General features: G+C 51.8%; 6 protein-coding genes across 6 annotated transcripts; 4 read left to right on the top strand and 2 right to left on the bottom strand.

The window, feature by feature from the left end:
• The first annotated feature begins 275 nt into the window (after positions 1-275).
• Positions 276-3,242, top strand: GLOTRDRAFT_113542 (uncharacterized protein). Its single transcript, XM_007863148.1, has 10 exons — positions 276-583; positions 640-1,275; positions 1,332-1,474; positions 1,525-1,600; positions 1,664-1,689; positions 1,742-1,973; positions 2,035-2,250; positions 2,302-2,325; positions 2,381-2,615; positions 2,664-3,242. The coding sequence occupies exons 1-10, from the start codon at positions 530-532 to the stop codon at positions 3,086-3,088; spliced, it is 2,067 nt and encodes a 688-aa protein (XP_007861339.1). The 5' UTR covers positions 276-529; the 3' UTR covers positions 3,089-3,242.
• GLOTRDRAFT_53823 (kinase) lies at positions 3,222-7,859 on the bottom strand. The gene is made up of 5 exons (XM_007862230.1): positions 6,153-7,859; positions 5,862-6,104; positions 4,111-5,807; positions 3,767-4,058; positions 3,222-3,717 (listed from the first exon to the last, which is right to left on the bottom strand). The coding sequence occupies exons 1-5, from the start codon at positions 7,760-7,762 to the stop codon at positions 3,333-3,335; spliced, it is 4,227 nt and encodes a 1,408-aa protein (XP_007860421.1). The 5' UTR covers positions 7,763-7,859; the 3' UTR covers positions 3,222-3,332.
• Positions 7,860-8,048: 189 nt separating this feature from the next.
• GLOTRDRAFT_124816 (uncharacterized protein) lies at positions 8,049-8,619 on the bottom strand (the record flags this gene model as incomplete). Its single annotated transcript, XM_007863149.1, has 2 exons — positions 8,049-8,185; positions 8,253-8,619. 2 exons carry the CDS (start codon positions 8,617-8,619, stop codon positions 8,049-8,051), a joined length of 504 nt encoding a protein of 167 aa, XP_007861340.1.
• A 205-nt stretch (positions 8,620-8,824) lies between these two features.
• GLOTRDRAFT_109302 (developmentally regulated GTP-binding protein) lies at positions 8,825-11,111 on the top strand. The gene is made up of 19 exons (XM_007863150.1): positions 8,825-8,928; positions 8,985-9,000; positions 9,062-9,076; positions 9,132-9,145; positions 9,200-9,361; positions 9,424-9,492; positions 9,544-9,625; positions 9,678-9,707; positions 9,760-9,911; positions 9,963-9,968; positions 10,021-10,084; positions 10,136-10,173; positions 10,225-10,258; positions 10,309-10,335; positions 10,395-10,491; positions 10,541-10,664; positions 10,717-10,775; positions 10,881-10,960; positions 11,013-11,111. Exons 1-19 carry the CDS (start codon positions 8,911-8,913, stop codon positions 11,024-11,026), a joined length of 1,101 nt encoding a protein of 366 aa, XP_007861341.1. The 5' UTR covers positions 8,825-8,910; the 3' UTR covers positions 11,027-11,111.
• Positions 11,112-11,432: 321 nt separating this feature from the next.
• On the top strand, positions 11,433-13,029 carry GLOTRDRAFT_69283 (Metallo-hydrolase/oxidoreductase). Its single transcript, XM_007863151.1, has 5 exons — positions 11,433-11,697; positions 11,755-11,867; positions 11,918-11,944; positions 11,999-12,259; positions 12,398-13,029. Exons 1-5 carry the CDS (start codon positions 11,471-11,473, stop codon positions 12,919-12,921), a joined length of 1,152 nt encoding a protein of 383 aa, XP_007861342.1. The 5' UTR covers positions 11,433-11,470; the 3' UTR covers positions 12,922-13,029.
• Positions 13,030-13,321: 292 nt separating this feature from the next.
• Positions 13,322-14,557, top strand: GLOTRDRAFT_109304 (MSF1-domain-containing protein). Its single transcript, XM_007863152.1, has 4 exons — positions 13,322-13,492; positions 13,543-13,860; positions 13,910-14,018; positions 14,069-14,557. The coding sequence occupies exons 1-4, from the start codon at positions 13,461-13,463 to the stop codon at positions 14,297-14,299; spliced, it is 690 nt and encodes a 229-aa protein (XP_007861343.1). The 5' UTR covers positions 13,322-13,460; the 3' UTR covers positions 14,300-14,557.
• Positions 14,558-14,569: the final 12 nt, after the last annotated feature.

A 14,569-nucleotide genomic window follows, 5' to 3' on the forward strand; every position in this document is an offset into this window, starting at 1 on the left:
TGCCAGTGCGATTATCTTGACCATGGCTATGAGTTAATGCTGCTGGATATCTCATACCCTTTGAACCCACGTTATCCCGTCGATATCCACCATGGTCCGGTCGCAATGATATGTAGAAATGAGCAGAATGGCTTGGTGTTCAGAGCCTCACATCACCGTGACAACGAGTCGACATCGAATTATGAGGTGAATACGCCACAGTTACCAAAGGTAGTATATTGGACCCACGTCCATTAGCCGATCGTGTTGGGTCGCGATGAGTTGTGCGCCTGCTCTGAACCATCCCTTCCATCCCTCTTTCATCCATTTTCCTGGTCTGCACCCCGGCTGGCCGTCGTCGCAGCCGTATACCTTGTCTGTATCTATACCGACTGGCTGAAGACACCTTGACTGGTGTTTCTCTTACCTTAACTTGCCCTAGTGGCAACCTCATTCCTTTCTTTCTCAAGACTTAGCGCAGGTGCGCTCTCTAAGCTTGGGAACAGGTTGTGGCGAGTTGCTGGGCTAGAAGACAGAAGAAAGTCTCATCATGCGTGTCAAGCAAGTCCTTTCTTTGCTGCCCCTGGCAAAAGTGCAACTTCTGGTAAGTCACCTACTTGTGTTACTTCAGCGCGCTGTCTCTGATACCATTACACGCAGTGGGAGAGAATCTCGTTGAACAAGCTCACCCTCTTCTACTTCATTTTCTCCGTGGTCCACTGCATCGTTCAAATTGTATTCCAAGTCCAAGCCTTCACGATCAATGCGCAAGCCGAGGCCTTCCTGAATAATATCATCGCGCGCGGCAACGCCACTGGTCCCGGTTTTCCCGTCTTCAATGGCGAGGAGCTTCGCTGGTGCAACACAGTACCAGAGAACTCTAGCACGGAGTCCTGCCAGCCGATATGGAATGGCAGCTCATCAAAGTCTTCATCTCCCGCTTCCACGTCTCCCGCATTGAACGCTGCTTCTATGTCGACTTCTGTAACCTCGTCCACTGTGTCTTCATCGACGGCTGTCTCTACGTCCGCAAGTGCCAGTGTCTCAAGTGCCGTGTCTCAAAAGTCATCCACCGCAGTTTCTACTTCGTCCTCGTCCGCGAGCGGCTCGCCGTCGTTCCAGCGGGCAGCTGCTACAGCTGTTACTACCGTGAAGTCAGTTCCAAGCACGGTTACCGCTACCGTGACTGCCATTGCAACGGCTGTGCCCAGTCCGTCACTTAAGTTTAAGGACGACGACGACGATGACGAGGAGGAGGATGACGAGGAGGAGGAGGATGAAGAGCACGAACATGATGTATGTATCCCGTGCTCTTTCTGGGTGACCCCTGACTCCAACTTCTGCACATATAGCACCGCAAGCGTGATCTGTTTGGTATGGTCCAAATCGCAGTCAACGGCAGCGTCACTGTCAACATCAACGGCTTCGGGAACGACGACCGTGACGTTTCTCTGGATCAGACATGCTTGGTGTCGCTGAACTGGCCCGCCTTACAGTGTGTATAATTCTGGCTTTACTATCAACAACGGTGTTGATTTTGTCCAGGCTTGCAGACACGAAGCGTGAAGATGTGACGTTCATTGCATTCCAGGTCTGGGTACTCGGCATGTCCCTTGTCGCGGTATGTGCTGAAAATGCGATCTGTTCCTGCAAGGATATTAATACACACCTATTCTGTATCTAGCTCCTCAATGAATCTATCCCCCACATGTGCGCTGCTCTATACAGAATAATTACATTATGTGTGCTGACTACCGTATAGCATAGCTTCATTGCTCACTCACGCTTTGGCGACGTCATGGGCTGCGTTCGCAGTCAGCGACACGGGTGTTTTCCACAAGCAGTTCACCCACCTGACATCAGACGGCCCTTGTCACCAGCCGTCCCTCCTCCCGGCCTACTGGAAGGCCCGGGGCGACGCTGAGATCCCTGGTTTGGCGCTCAACGCGGCCGCCCTTTTGCTATCGTCCTTTTTGTCGTGGAGGTTGATCCGGGTGTGTTAGGCCGAGTTATATTCGCATATGTCGTTAGGCTGACTGCCACTCCATCTCGCAGCTGTTCGGCTGGCAGACATTCAAGCGCGTCGGAGCGTCCTTCACCATCAACAGGGTGTACAAGTTCGTCCTGAGCTTGACGATCGTCATCCAGCTTTCGCTGTTTTTCATCGTCGCGTCTTTGGGTCTCTGGCTCGACCAACTCTGGAATGGCCAGATTGGCATGATGACGGAGCACGCTCTCCGACTGAAGTCCGTTGTCCTCGTCGTCTTCATTGTAAGTGACAGTATGTTGAGTGTCGGCGTGCATCTGATCTATGCAATATAGCTGTTGTTCCCCTGGCTGGCGATGGTAAGTTCCCCTCGTGGACGGCCCATTAGCACGGGCACTCAACTCTCTTTTGTAGGGCTGGTTCGCTGTTCGACGGGAGCTGAAGATCTTCATGCTCATATTCATTGCTCTCTCCCTACTCTACGTTACGGGATGGGCTGCCATGTTTGTGTCGCGCACGTTCCGATGGACCTTCCTGCAATGGCGGTTCTTCAGCATCATCACCTCTGCGTCCGTCTTCTTGACTTTGATGACGTTCGTCCTTGGTGTCATCTGTCGCTTAAACTTTGGCAAGGGTTTGCCTCGCTACTGTAGGTCGGGTTCTTCGGGCTAGGACGTGATATTGACGTACTTCTCAGTGAATGCGCAGGAGCCCCTACCAGGTGACGACTTCGAGCCTGTATCACCGGGTAGCGAGAAGATGGACGAGGAGAAAGTACAGTTCCCCGACCACAGCGTCCCTGTTCCGACCTACTCCGCGGCATTTGGCTCTGGTAATGAGGTCCCTCCTCCCAGCCAGATGTTTGCGCCTCGTCAGATGGGGCCTCGGTTCACGCAAACCAGCAGTAACATGACCTTCGGTGGACATTCGAGTATGACTACGGTGCAGCCTCCATACATTGCTCACGTCAGGAAGCCGTCCAACGCATCATCGACCTATTATTCAAACGGCACGACGTTGTCGCGACATGACAGCCGCGGCAGTCAGAACAGCTACTCGAGCCAGTCTAGTGGACACGGGTCAGATCGCACGATAGGTGGAAAGCGGTGGGTTATTGAGTAGATGATCGTACTCTCCCAATGTATTGTCCTTACAATCTTTCGGCCACGGGCTGGTTGATTCTTGCTGTATTTTACCTCGCTTTCGTTACAAATGTTATATATGTCACGCACGATGCAAGCAATAAATGCAAATTCGGGGTAGATGAAATACAAAACAATGCAAGACTAGGCTACATCATGTCTGGAAGTAGAAATGCAACAATTCAAGAAGCATATTCGTGTATGTACAATAATAAACAAAATCATTAACAAGGAGGAGTTCCCGAGGGATTCTCCCGTTCGGACTCGGGAGTCTCGACGGGAGACATACTCGGTGACAGGGCCGTGATTGCCTCGACTTCCTTCTCCTGAATTATAGCAGCTTGCCGCGCGACGGAGGCAGCTTCGTACTCCTCTTGAGAAGGTATCTCGCTGGGAGGACTAGTCGCCAACTCCTCTTCCTCATAATTTAGAAGAGCATCACGGAATTCAAGCATCCAAGGATGGTCCATGAGTTCATTAGCGGTGGGTCGTTTCATGGGGTCGATGGTCAGACATTGCTTGATAAAGTTGATACCCAGCTCGCTGAGCTGGCCGGGCTCCGGTAATGGAGGGTGTTGAGTAGCTACGCCGATTTGGAACATGATGGCCCTGATAGGAATGAATAAAGAACATCAATCTGATGCGTCGCAACACGTACCATTCGTTGTCCAAGTTACTCCAAGGCTTCCGTCCGGTTGCGCACTCGAGCACCACGCAGCCTAAGGACCAGATGTCCATAGCGCCGTGTCGTCCGCGTCGGTCGTTTTTGATCATTTCAGGAGACATGTACATAGGGGTACCCGTCAAGCTATTGCCATTCGCAAGTCCTGGTGGAGCAGGTTCGGTACTACCCCGTCGAGACCGCTGAATGGAGCGTTGATTCCGGGCTAGAACTTTAGCGGCCCCGAAATCAACATATTTGATGACTCCTAGATGATCAAGAAGGATATCTAGGGAGGTTTTATGTCAGCTTGTCCTCCGACCCATTAATCGTAGACTGACTGTCTGGTTTGATGTCGCGATGGACGATACCCTGCGAATGAAGATATGCCAGGCCTTCGAGCATCTGCATCGTGTACACTTGCAAGATACCCTCATCTTCGATCCGACCATGTTCAAGTAACGCAGCTAAGCTACCGCCTTGGCAGTACTCCTCGAAGATGTACACCTTGTCTCGATGCACTTCTATCCCGTAGTACTCCACAATGTTGGGGTGATGAAGCATCTCCATGACATGTAGCTCATCCTTGATCTGCGAGAAGAGATTGGGTTGCCCAGAAATTTCTTGATACTTGATTTCCTTGACGGCCATGAGAGATCCAGAATCAAGATTGACTCCCAGGTATACTGAGCCAAAGGCACCGGCACCGATGAATCTACCTTGTTGCCATCGTATGGCGATATTAGAGCTGGACGACGCCAAGAAAGCGAGAGAACGGTTTTCTGGCCTATCATCAAGTACTCGGCCCACGACGCGCTGTTCTGAGCTGACTTGGGCCCGTCGGCTCTCTAGATCCTGCAAAGCCCGGGACGCCTTATCCCAGAAGATACGTACACTAGGATCCCTAAACGTCCGAGGTGGGACGTTAGAGGCTACAGCGTCCTCATGATCAGCACGAGGGGAAGTCGACCGAGAGATTATATCTTCTCCTTTAGCAGTCGCATCCAATGCTTGTTGACGTAGGAGCTCTTCTTGCCTTTCCCGCTCCTTCTGGGCCAAGCTTGAGCGCGCTCCCAGGATGTCGAAGTGACTGATGAGAAGGGTCATACAACTCGCGACCTTCTGTCGTAACATCTCGAACTGGTCCTCAGGTAGCTGTAGGATGTTGTTACGGCGAGTGCGATGAAGAGCGAACTCTAGAGCATTAACAGCCCATCGGAAAGTTTTCCTGTCGTTGGGGTCGCAATCGTCACAGATGAAGGAGACCCAAGATATGGCGAGCTTGATCAGTAGCCTATTGAATTTGAGCAGATTCGCCCGATCCATAGAACGTTGAGCATGCTGGCCATTCTCGGACGCGAAAGAGTACCAGTTTTCCAACAAGTCTTGACATCCCTTCACGCCTCGTAGAACGTTACGAACGTGGTGGACTGAATCTACTATTGACTCCGCCAGGCGGTTGGTAGCACGCGCAATCTTTCGCAGCTCTCGGTTGACAGCTGGGAGGTGAGCTTGCTGTTCTACGATACAGGACAAAGGACCAATAGGGCTCTCCACAGGCATACCCTCTTCATCGACGGGCATGAAGACTTCGGCGAATTCTTCCTTCGCCAGGGCCAAGCGGCTATGAGCACCATCAGCGATGAGGCGGACACGGTTATCCCTCATTTCCAGGTCAATCTTTGGCATCTCCAGCATGAGAACGAGGCCATTCCACAGGAATCGACTTCGCGGCGAGAGCACGAGAATATAAGAGACCTCTTCATACTCATCGCTACCAGGGTCTCCGCTGTTCGACATGCCGACGCCATCCTCTGAGGTAATCTCCTGGACGTGGAAAGCCTCCATCAGCAGACGTCGAATAGCATCCGGCCGGTCACGCAGGCTGGGGTGAGCGATGATGTAGGTCCCGTCTTCCTCAAATGACTGTGTGTATACAAGGAAGTGATCCGTTTCCACTAGAGCAGCGATGACGTGATCTAGAGAGACGTTCTCGAGACTGTACTCGGCGGAGTTACCGAATCTCTGCGTTAGAGCACTGTGAACTATGTAAGAGACCAATCAGAGGATAGACTTGACAAGCAGTACGCACCGAGCAAAGCGTTGCAATTTCCTATATCGTAGACGTACGCTATCAAGGATCTTACTATACCACGATATCATCTGCTCGTCGGTCATAGTCTTGTGAGCCTCCGGGATGTAGGAATTATGCGATGACGAGGTAGAGTTATTCAACCCGTCCCAGGACGGGGCGCCGTTCTCTTTCTGCGTCGGTACTTTGATCTGGTTCTCGAAGTAGTTGGTCACTCGAACCATGAGCTTGTTGGTTAAAGCACTACGTTCCCATAAGCTTCACACCACAAACGATACGGCAGGTACCCACCATATTTGTTCGGCTACCAGCGTTGAACCCCCGGCGGTACTTAAACTGACATCATTGAAGGTGGCCCACTGTGCTTCAAGAAGATCAGTCTCCTTGAAGTATATGCCTTTGGTAGCACTCTTGAGCTTCCAGTGGATGAGTTTGAAGAAGAACGTTAACGCTTCCAGAACTACGTTGTCATAGTCCCGGTCTATACTAGAGGGTAAATTCCAATTTCCTCCTGGGTCGGGTGCTAAGAAAGCCTCGTATTGCCTCTTGAGCGTACAAGCTAGTCCGATGCTGACCTTCAGGTCGTCAATCATTTGGTCAATGATCAATACTTCTGGGTCCTTTAGCCTCTGGATATACGACAGCCGCAATCGTAGCGTGGCCTGCACCAGCTTGGTAGGGAAGGAGATGAGAGGGAGCAATTCGTTCTCAAAAGTGGGTAGATTCATCTCTCTGAAGATGGGAGCGAGGTTTACTTGCGCATCTCGGGTCGTACCGATAAGAGAATGGACTGTGGTCAGGATTTCCTTCTCAAAAGTCCGTTGGATAGAGTCTTCCTTGAGGACCCTCTCGACGAAGGATGTCCCGTCCGCGACTTCCGTTTCCCCATCCTTGGTTATGCGCGGCGACGGACCGCCGACAGCCCCATCTTTGTCATGCCTTGGCTGCGTGACATCGAGATTCTCACTCCCGGTCCACTGCCGCAATAGCTTGACATATGTACGAATAGACGTCAGGACGGTCGACCAAGTATTGAGGGTATCACAGCGAGCTTGGAACGCTGGCTCGGCAGCTGCGGGCTTGTCCGAATAGAATGCTTTCAGATTGGGGTATAGAGATTGAACCATATCCAAGCGGTTGAGGATGGCATTGACGTGCTTCAGTGCGTTGGTATGCGGATCCGTATCTGAATTTTCGTCGACGATGCGGAAGGTCATGATCTCGTTAATGATCGCGTCGACGTTACGAAGCCTTCGCTCCTCGAGTCGTCTCCTTTCTTCCTCCTCCGTCCGCCCGTGCAGTTTCGCGCGTATGCCCAGCCAGATGTCTGCATGCAACGTGCTCTGTTCATCCGCTGAAGACTCCAAGGCCACCGCTATACGCGTCTTCTCCGATTTGAGGACGTCACCGGCGAGAACGGAGGCAAGCATTGTTTGCCATTCTAACCGTTCTCTTTCCTCTAGTGTAGCAGGCTCTATGGGCTCGGTGTCTAGAAGTGTGGCGGCAGCGTCTCCGGACAGGATGCCGCCCCGTCCCAGCTCTTCGTCGTCACTCTCCCCGCCATCTACTAGCTGCCCGAGACCGCGTTGAAGATAGTGGCTGTCTGGGTCATTCCGGGGGTCGTCGTCGCCCTCGGTTCCCGATCTGTAGCGCCGGACAAATTGCGAATAGATGTCAGAGTACTTCGGAACATGCTGAGGCGGGGAAATGGGGTTGCTGCCGGAGCTAGAAGCAGAGGAATAGGATGGCCGTGTACGGAGCTTTATCCTGTTCCTGCTGGACAGACCACCAGATTGCTGAAGGGGCGGAGAAGAATACTGCAAACCCCAGCTGGACGGAGAGTCGTCCTCGTTGCCGTCAAGTTCTGGGTGGGTGAACAGGGTGGGGGTGTGTCTGCGCATTAATCGGTCAGGTCAGTGCTGTCCGTATCGGGGGCGACTGCAGTCGTTGCTAGAGCGCAGCAGAGTACCTCTATTAGCAGCAGGCTGAGCAGTGCCCGGCCATAGCAAGGCATTCGCTGCACGAAGGGCCCGGCAGGACCGTCATCAGCCACGCGAAATTTCCGTTTCCGTCTTATGTTTTGATGTCCATGAAGTCGAGACTCGGAACGTGGCTGAAGCTTCGCCCTTGAGCTTAACGTCTCTAGCGGACTCGTGCGTGTAGGCTCTCGACACTCATACATCAGGTCTAATGGAGCCACTGGGGCATGTTTTTATCAATAACCTCGATAGAACCCCGTCCTTCTGCACAAGCATCTCGATGAGGCAGCGCGGCTTCCCGGAAGTCTCTCCAGAGCTTGTCGACATCAGTGCATTGCACCCACCCTACAGTCAATGAACGTTCGTTGATAAGCTTCCGTCCTAGGAAGGTGTGGGCACAACGATTGCGCACCTTGCTGGGCTAATAACTCCACTGCATCCCGAGTCCAATGATTGCATCTCCACTCCTCACCCGGAGCGCAACGAGGAGACTGCAGCATCGGGACTCTTTCGAATAGCTCAACCAGATCCTCGTGGTTTATGGCGTCGTCCACTACACCAATCTTCATGGCGGCGACAGCTATTCTGGATGACAGTGTATCCGCATCCTTCACGATCTGGAATGACCAGCTGGGCGACTGAGTTACATGGTAGAGAAAGCCGTCGTCGTGCTTCGTCTTGACATACAGCCCATAGTGGAAGGGTTCTCCGGGAGGGTACGGCCTCCAGAATGCCATCATATAGATGTATTTGACTTCGAGGATTGAGCCTAAGGACATTGTGGGGGATATCTCTCAGGGTCTATCGATGATTCTTATATATGTTATATATGATGCACTCGTCGATGGGCTTCAATAGCAGTCCGTATATCAGCATTGTATTCAGATCTTGATTTAGAGTCGATAGATTCATCCGAGATTCCTCTCCCGTTATCGTGGGACAATTCGTTCTTTCTTCAAGTGTAACTTGCAGCTTTCGAGATTGAAATAACTCTAGATCTTCACTCGTTCCCTTGAAGCAACCCTAGGGTCAGATATTGAAGACATTCTGGTGAATTACGTCTTGTCAACATGGGTATCATAGAGAAGGTGAGAGACATCCTTCGGGTAACAAGTCTCGATTGCTTAAACATTGGTATGCGTAGATCAAGGAGATTGAGGGTATGTCCCGTCGTAACCCCAGAGGGCGAGCCTGAACTGACGTTGCGGTGACCTTTGACAGAGGAGATGGCGAGGAGTTAGTCCAGTTCACTGTTCTGACGGACGAAATGTTCACCACCGTGTCTCAACAGCGCAGAAGAACAAGGTACATAGGCAACCTCTTCTCGCGCTCGACTCATAAGCGACCCAATCGAAGTAGGCGACGGAATACCATCTCGGGCTGCTCAAGGCGAAGCTTGCTCGCTACCGTGCGCAATTGCTGGAGCCGGACAAGAAGAGCAGCGGTGGCGGCACCGGGTTCGACGTGCAGAAGTCGGGAGATGCTCGAGTGGCACTGATCGGCTTTCCATCCGTGGGGAAGGTGAGTGGACTCGATGTGATGAGCCGTCTGCTATAGCTGTAAACTCCTATGTCCCCATTCAGTCGACGCTACTGAGCAAAGTAACGCATACGGCTTCGGAAACAGCTGCGTATGAGTTTACCACTCTCACGGTAAGTACAATCAGGTAATCATCTTCTCGAGTTTACTTAGATACTCGGTAGGCCATCCCTGGCGTCATAGAGCATCAAGGTGCGCGTATACAACTATTGGATCTTCCTGGTATCGTCGAGGGTGCCAGTCAAGGTACGAATAGTCTTGGACTAGGCTGCTAGCGCATGCTCACACCAATCTGTAGGTCGTGGCCGAGGACGACAAGTCGTGGCCAGTAGGGTCCAATCTTTAACCTGCCGTACGTATCGCTCATTGAGGATCTTCAGCCGCCAAGACGGCAGACTTAATTGTCATGATGCTGGACGCCACAAAATCGGAGGAGCAGCGAAGATTGCTAGAAATTGAATTGGACGCTGTTGGCATCCGTCTCAATAAGCAAAAACCTGATGTTGTCTTCAAGCGGAAAACGACCGGTGGTGTACGTACCGCCATCTTAAGTCGTGCCTTCTGACTAATGAACCCCTCATAGATCACGGTTAGTCTCCCTCAAAAGTTCAATTAATCGTGGCTGATTGCATCCGGTGAAGATCAACACCACCGTGAAGCTGACGAAGACTGATGAGAAGACCATTCGCACTATTTTGGCTGGTTGTAAGTGCAATAGTCCTCCGGTCTGATCTACTCCCAACGCCTCCAATACAGACAAGCTTCACAATTGCGATGTCATGATCCGAGAAGACGTAGGTATATTCTCTCCACCCCAGTCTTTGTCGCTGAAATTATTCCCTAAGATCACGACTGACGAGTTCATTGATGTCCTGATCGGTATGACGCACCACACTGACTACTCGAACCTGATTAACCTAGCGCCACAGGCAACCGGAAATATGTCCCATGTCTCTGTACGCCGATCACTTCCTTGAGGATGCACGATAATGACCGGAGACCGACAACACCCCAGACGTATACAACAAGATTGACGCGATCAGCTTGGAACGCATGGATCAACTCGCGCGGGAGGATAACACCGTTGTCATAAGTTGCGAACAAGATCTAAAGCAAGTGCAGACTTCCGTCCTCTTACGCTGGACTAATATATCGGCGTAGTCTCGACTACCTTATTGAGCGCATGTGGAGCGATTTACGGCTTGTCAGGGTGTACACAAAGAAGCGGGGCGCCCACCCGGACCTAGATGACCCGGTTTGCTTGAGGCAGGGCGCCACAATTGAAGTAGGTCCTTCGCTATTGACGCCACTAACTCCGTGTCATGATTTTCCGCCAGGACGTCTGTAATGGTATCCACAGATCGCTTGCCACCAATTTCCGGTATGCTCTGGTTTGGTAAGCACCACTTTGTCCTTTCTTGACATAGCGCAGACCTAAGGGGTCGATGACAGGGTGAGTTGCTTCTGATGTGGCGTAGCTGTCGATCTCACAAGGACGGAAGGGCAAATCCTCGAAATTCTCGCCTCATGCCCAGAAAGTAAGTCTTACCCATCTGGTCGCCGACGAAGACGTCGTATCTGGTAAGTCCAGTCGGGTGTCCTTAATAACGGGAGATCCTGACGCCCGACGTAGTTTTTACAAAGTGAACTGTCACTCCTGTCAACGCTGTCATGTTCAATCATCCATGTATTTTATTGTAATTTTGAGTTTGAGTGCTTCACTGCTTGAAATCTGCTTGAAGTGCTTCACAACCTTCGGTCCCGATCGATGCGAGTGTCATGGCACGCACGTGAGATGTCCGGAGACGGTGAGATCGGGGCAGATTCGCAAATCCCTGAAGGAAGCTCTGCGCCTCTGGCTCGTTCTATTTGGCCGATACGACCGGGCGTATGCAGTCCCTGATGTACTGGACGCCACTATCCTCGTCCACACGAGCATGGCCACTCGGAGCTCGCCTGTTCCTGGCGCCCGCGACGGCCCCGGCGTAAGCAGCCGCACGTGCTGCCAGCCAACGTCAGTGATTTCGTTTATATTCGAATCGACCGGTTTGTGAGGAAAGTGTGGACGCGTCTCTATCTTCTCTTTTCACTATGAGCTCTCAACCACAACACGGAAGTGCAAGCGATGACGCCGTTGAATTGATCTTCCTGGGGACGGGGACTTCTTCCGGCCTGCCTCACGTGGACTGTCTGACTGCACCTCCGGACGCGACGCCTTGCCACACTTGTCTTTCTACACTCAAACCGGAGGGAAAGAAGAATTTTCGCAGGAATACATCTGCTGTGTTGAGAGTCAATGGTCGCGACGGCAATAAAAGGTTCGTCTAGTCAAGCCTCTACCGTGCCTTGGACCGAGAGTTCAATTTACTTCGCAGGACAATTGTCATAGATGTGGGCAAGACTTTTCAGGCAGCTGCTCTAGAATGGTTCCCGAAATATGGCCTGCGGCGAATAGACGCGGTGTTGATTACTCATGCTCATGCGGATGGTGTGTAGTAGTTTTCTTCTTGCAGCTATGCCATGCTGAGGGCCCCAAAGCCATGAACGGTTTAGATGATTTACGAGGTACGTTGCACTGTCGTGCAGCATGGTAAATTTCCTTTGACACTATGATCGTAGGGTGGACATTGCGCGCGGCTATTCAGCCGTATGTGGATGTTTACGCATCCCAGGCGACGTTTGCGGAAGTATTGAGGTCATTTCCGTACCTTGTCTCGAAAGAATATGCATCAGGTGGTGGCGACGTACGTATTGCTGTCGAATTTCTAATCTATTCCTTACATTCTTCATCCCAGGTGCCCGATTTCAAATGGCATATCATAGATGATCGTGTGCCGTTCGAAATCGACGATACCGGCATTGAAATAACACCGTTTTCTGGTGAGAAAATTCCTCGGTATCTCCTCTACAAATACCCTGACTGTTGCAACGAAGTACATCACGGCCGCCATTTTTCACCCGCTCCTCCACTAGCTTACATGCCGACGCCACCGGGGACTGCGTCCCCATCACCTCCAGGCTCGGGAGCGGTAACACCTCTGCATCCCAAAGAGTCTTCAGGGATCGACGGCAATACAATTCATCCCTACCTCTGTTTCGGATTCAAAATTCAGGACGCGGTCGTTTACCTGTCCGACGTCTCACATATCACTGAAGATACCTGGGAGTTCCTCGAGCGGTCATCGAACGGCTCGGGATCCCGAAAGCCTCTCCCCGTCCTTGTCCTCGACTGTCTAAGGCTGGCTCCTCACACGTCGCATCTGGGCTTGAAGGAATCCATAGCTATGGCGCGAAGGTTTCACGCCAAACGAACTTACCTTACAGGCTTCGGACACGAGGTGTCACACGAGGAGTACGTCGCAATTGGGGAAGCAGTGGGAGGCAAGAAGGACCACCTCACGAACGCCACATCGAATGTACAACGAGGCGTGAAGATGATAGAGGAAGGCGAGGCTATATGGGTAAGACCCGCATATGATGGACTGCGTGTCTCTGTTCAGAACGATGGCGATACCATACACGATGAAGCATATGATGAATAAACATTCTGCTTATGAGGTTTACGGGAACTTTGCTCTAATCTCTTGCTGATCTCTCACGAGGAGCCTCACGTTGTACGGTCGGGTGACTGAAGCTTACTATTCGCAAACGCAGGGAAACTGTAAATAGGCATAATCTGCTGTGTACAGGGTATTGAATCCTCTCTAAATAGACTGCCGTCTCCTTGCCGTAGCGATCTTTGCTCCTTGGAAGTTTAGTAGTTGGGGTCTGAATTGCGGTAAGGCCCACGGGCGGTAGCGGCAAGTGGCGGTAAGTAAAGCTCCGGAAGCACTGCCAATCAATAGAAGGATTGCCTGGAAAGGGAATTTGTATTACGTAAATGGGACGCTCGAGCCAAGCCGCGGTTTATACGAAGCCTGGAGCCGCACTGCGAAACAGCCTGGAGCAGGTTGGAGCCCTCATATCTCTCCTCTCTTTCCACCGTCTCTTTCGTACCGCATTGCAACTCGTACCCGTACTGCTATAATACTGGAGTATATTACTTAGTCCTGCCGGGACTACACCTGAGCGTTCGTCCATTATGAGATTCTTCTCGCAGTCTTTCTCGTATGAGTGAGTGCCACCGTTTCGCTGCGTCTTCATGTGTTGAATGGCGACCGCAGCGAACCCTGGTCTATTGTCTCTTTGGCTTACTTCCTACGCTATCCTAACCCCCATGCCTCTCACATCGTTTCCTGCGACGTCATCTCGAGGGAGTTCACACCGTCTGGCTCCCTTGTTACCACTCGTTTGATCCTGAAGAAAGGCTCGCTGCCTCGCTGGGCGCCTGAGGGTATCATACCTCGTTCTGAAGCATGGGTCATCGAGGAGAGCGAAGTCGATCCTTACGGCCAGGTTCTGCGCTGCACGTCTAAGAACTTGGACCATGTCAAGATACTGTCCGCGCGCGAATCAGTCATCTTGAAGCCCAACCAGGACGGGTATGTCTGCTGACCGTGACATAGGAAGCATACTCACCCCTTCGTATAGTAAAACCATCCAGCGCACGGATGTCAGCATCGTCTCAGGATTCGGCTGGGGTCTGACCCAGCGCATCGAACAGTTTGGTCTGCAGAAATTCAAGTCTAACCTCCAGAAGGTGTGTGGATTCTTGCTTATCTGTGCGCCCGCATTTTGATTCTCTCCCAGTCAAGAGAAGGCTTGAAGGCCATAGTCGAGCTGACCCGGCAGTCACGCCAAGGGATGACAATGGGGCTCGCTGGTGGTGATCATGCTCAAGGCTCGTTTCGCGCCTCTGAATCCCCGAAGGAGTACAGGGACCCGGCGGCTCCCCAGCCATCCTCTGAGGCACCCCGCCAGGGGATAGCAAACTCCGTCTGGAACCGATTATCGGCGTGGTCGCGACCTCGCTCTGCATAGGACCGGACGGCCTTCGGGTCATGAAACTTAAGTATAATACTGTACTGTACTATAGGCTGTGGGAGTTATGTGGTGTTTTATCTTATTCTTCCTTCGTGTGTTTTGTTCGGTCCTTCTCCCCACTATCATTGTATCATTAGCACCGCAATCGCAATTCTCGCTGTTCACCAGATCTGGCATGTCTTGTGCTGGGTACTGCATGTCATCTGATTCTTAGTAGCACAGGCAATAGTTATTCTTGTCAATGTGATCATCGCCACTTTAAGCTGT

Source organism: Gloeophyllum trabeum, assembly GCF_000344685.1.
Source record: "Gloeophyllum trabeum ATCC 11539 unplaced genomic scaffold GLOTRscaffold_00001, whole genome shotgun sequence".
Lineage (NCBI taxonomy): Eukaryota > Fungi > Basidiomycota > Agaricomycetes > Gloeophyllales > Gloeophyllaceae > Gloeophyllum > Gloeophyllum trabeum.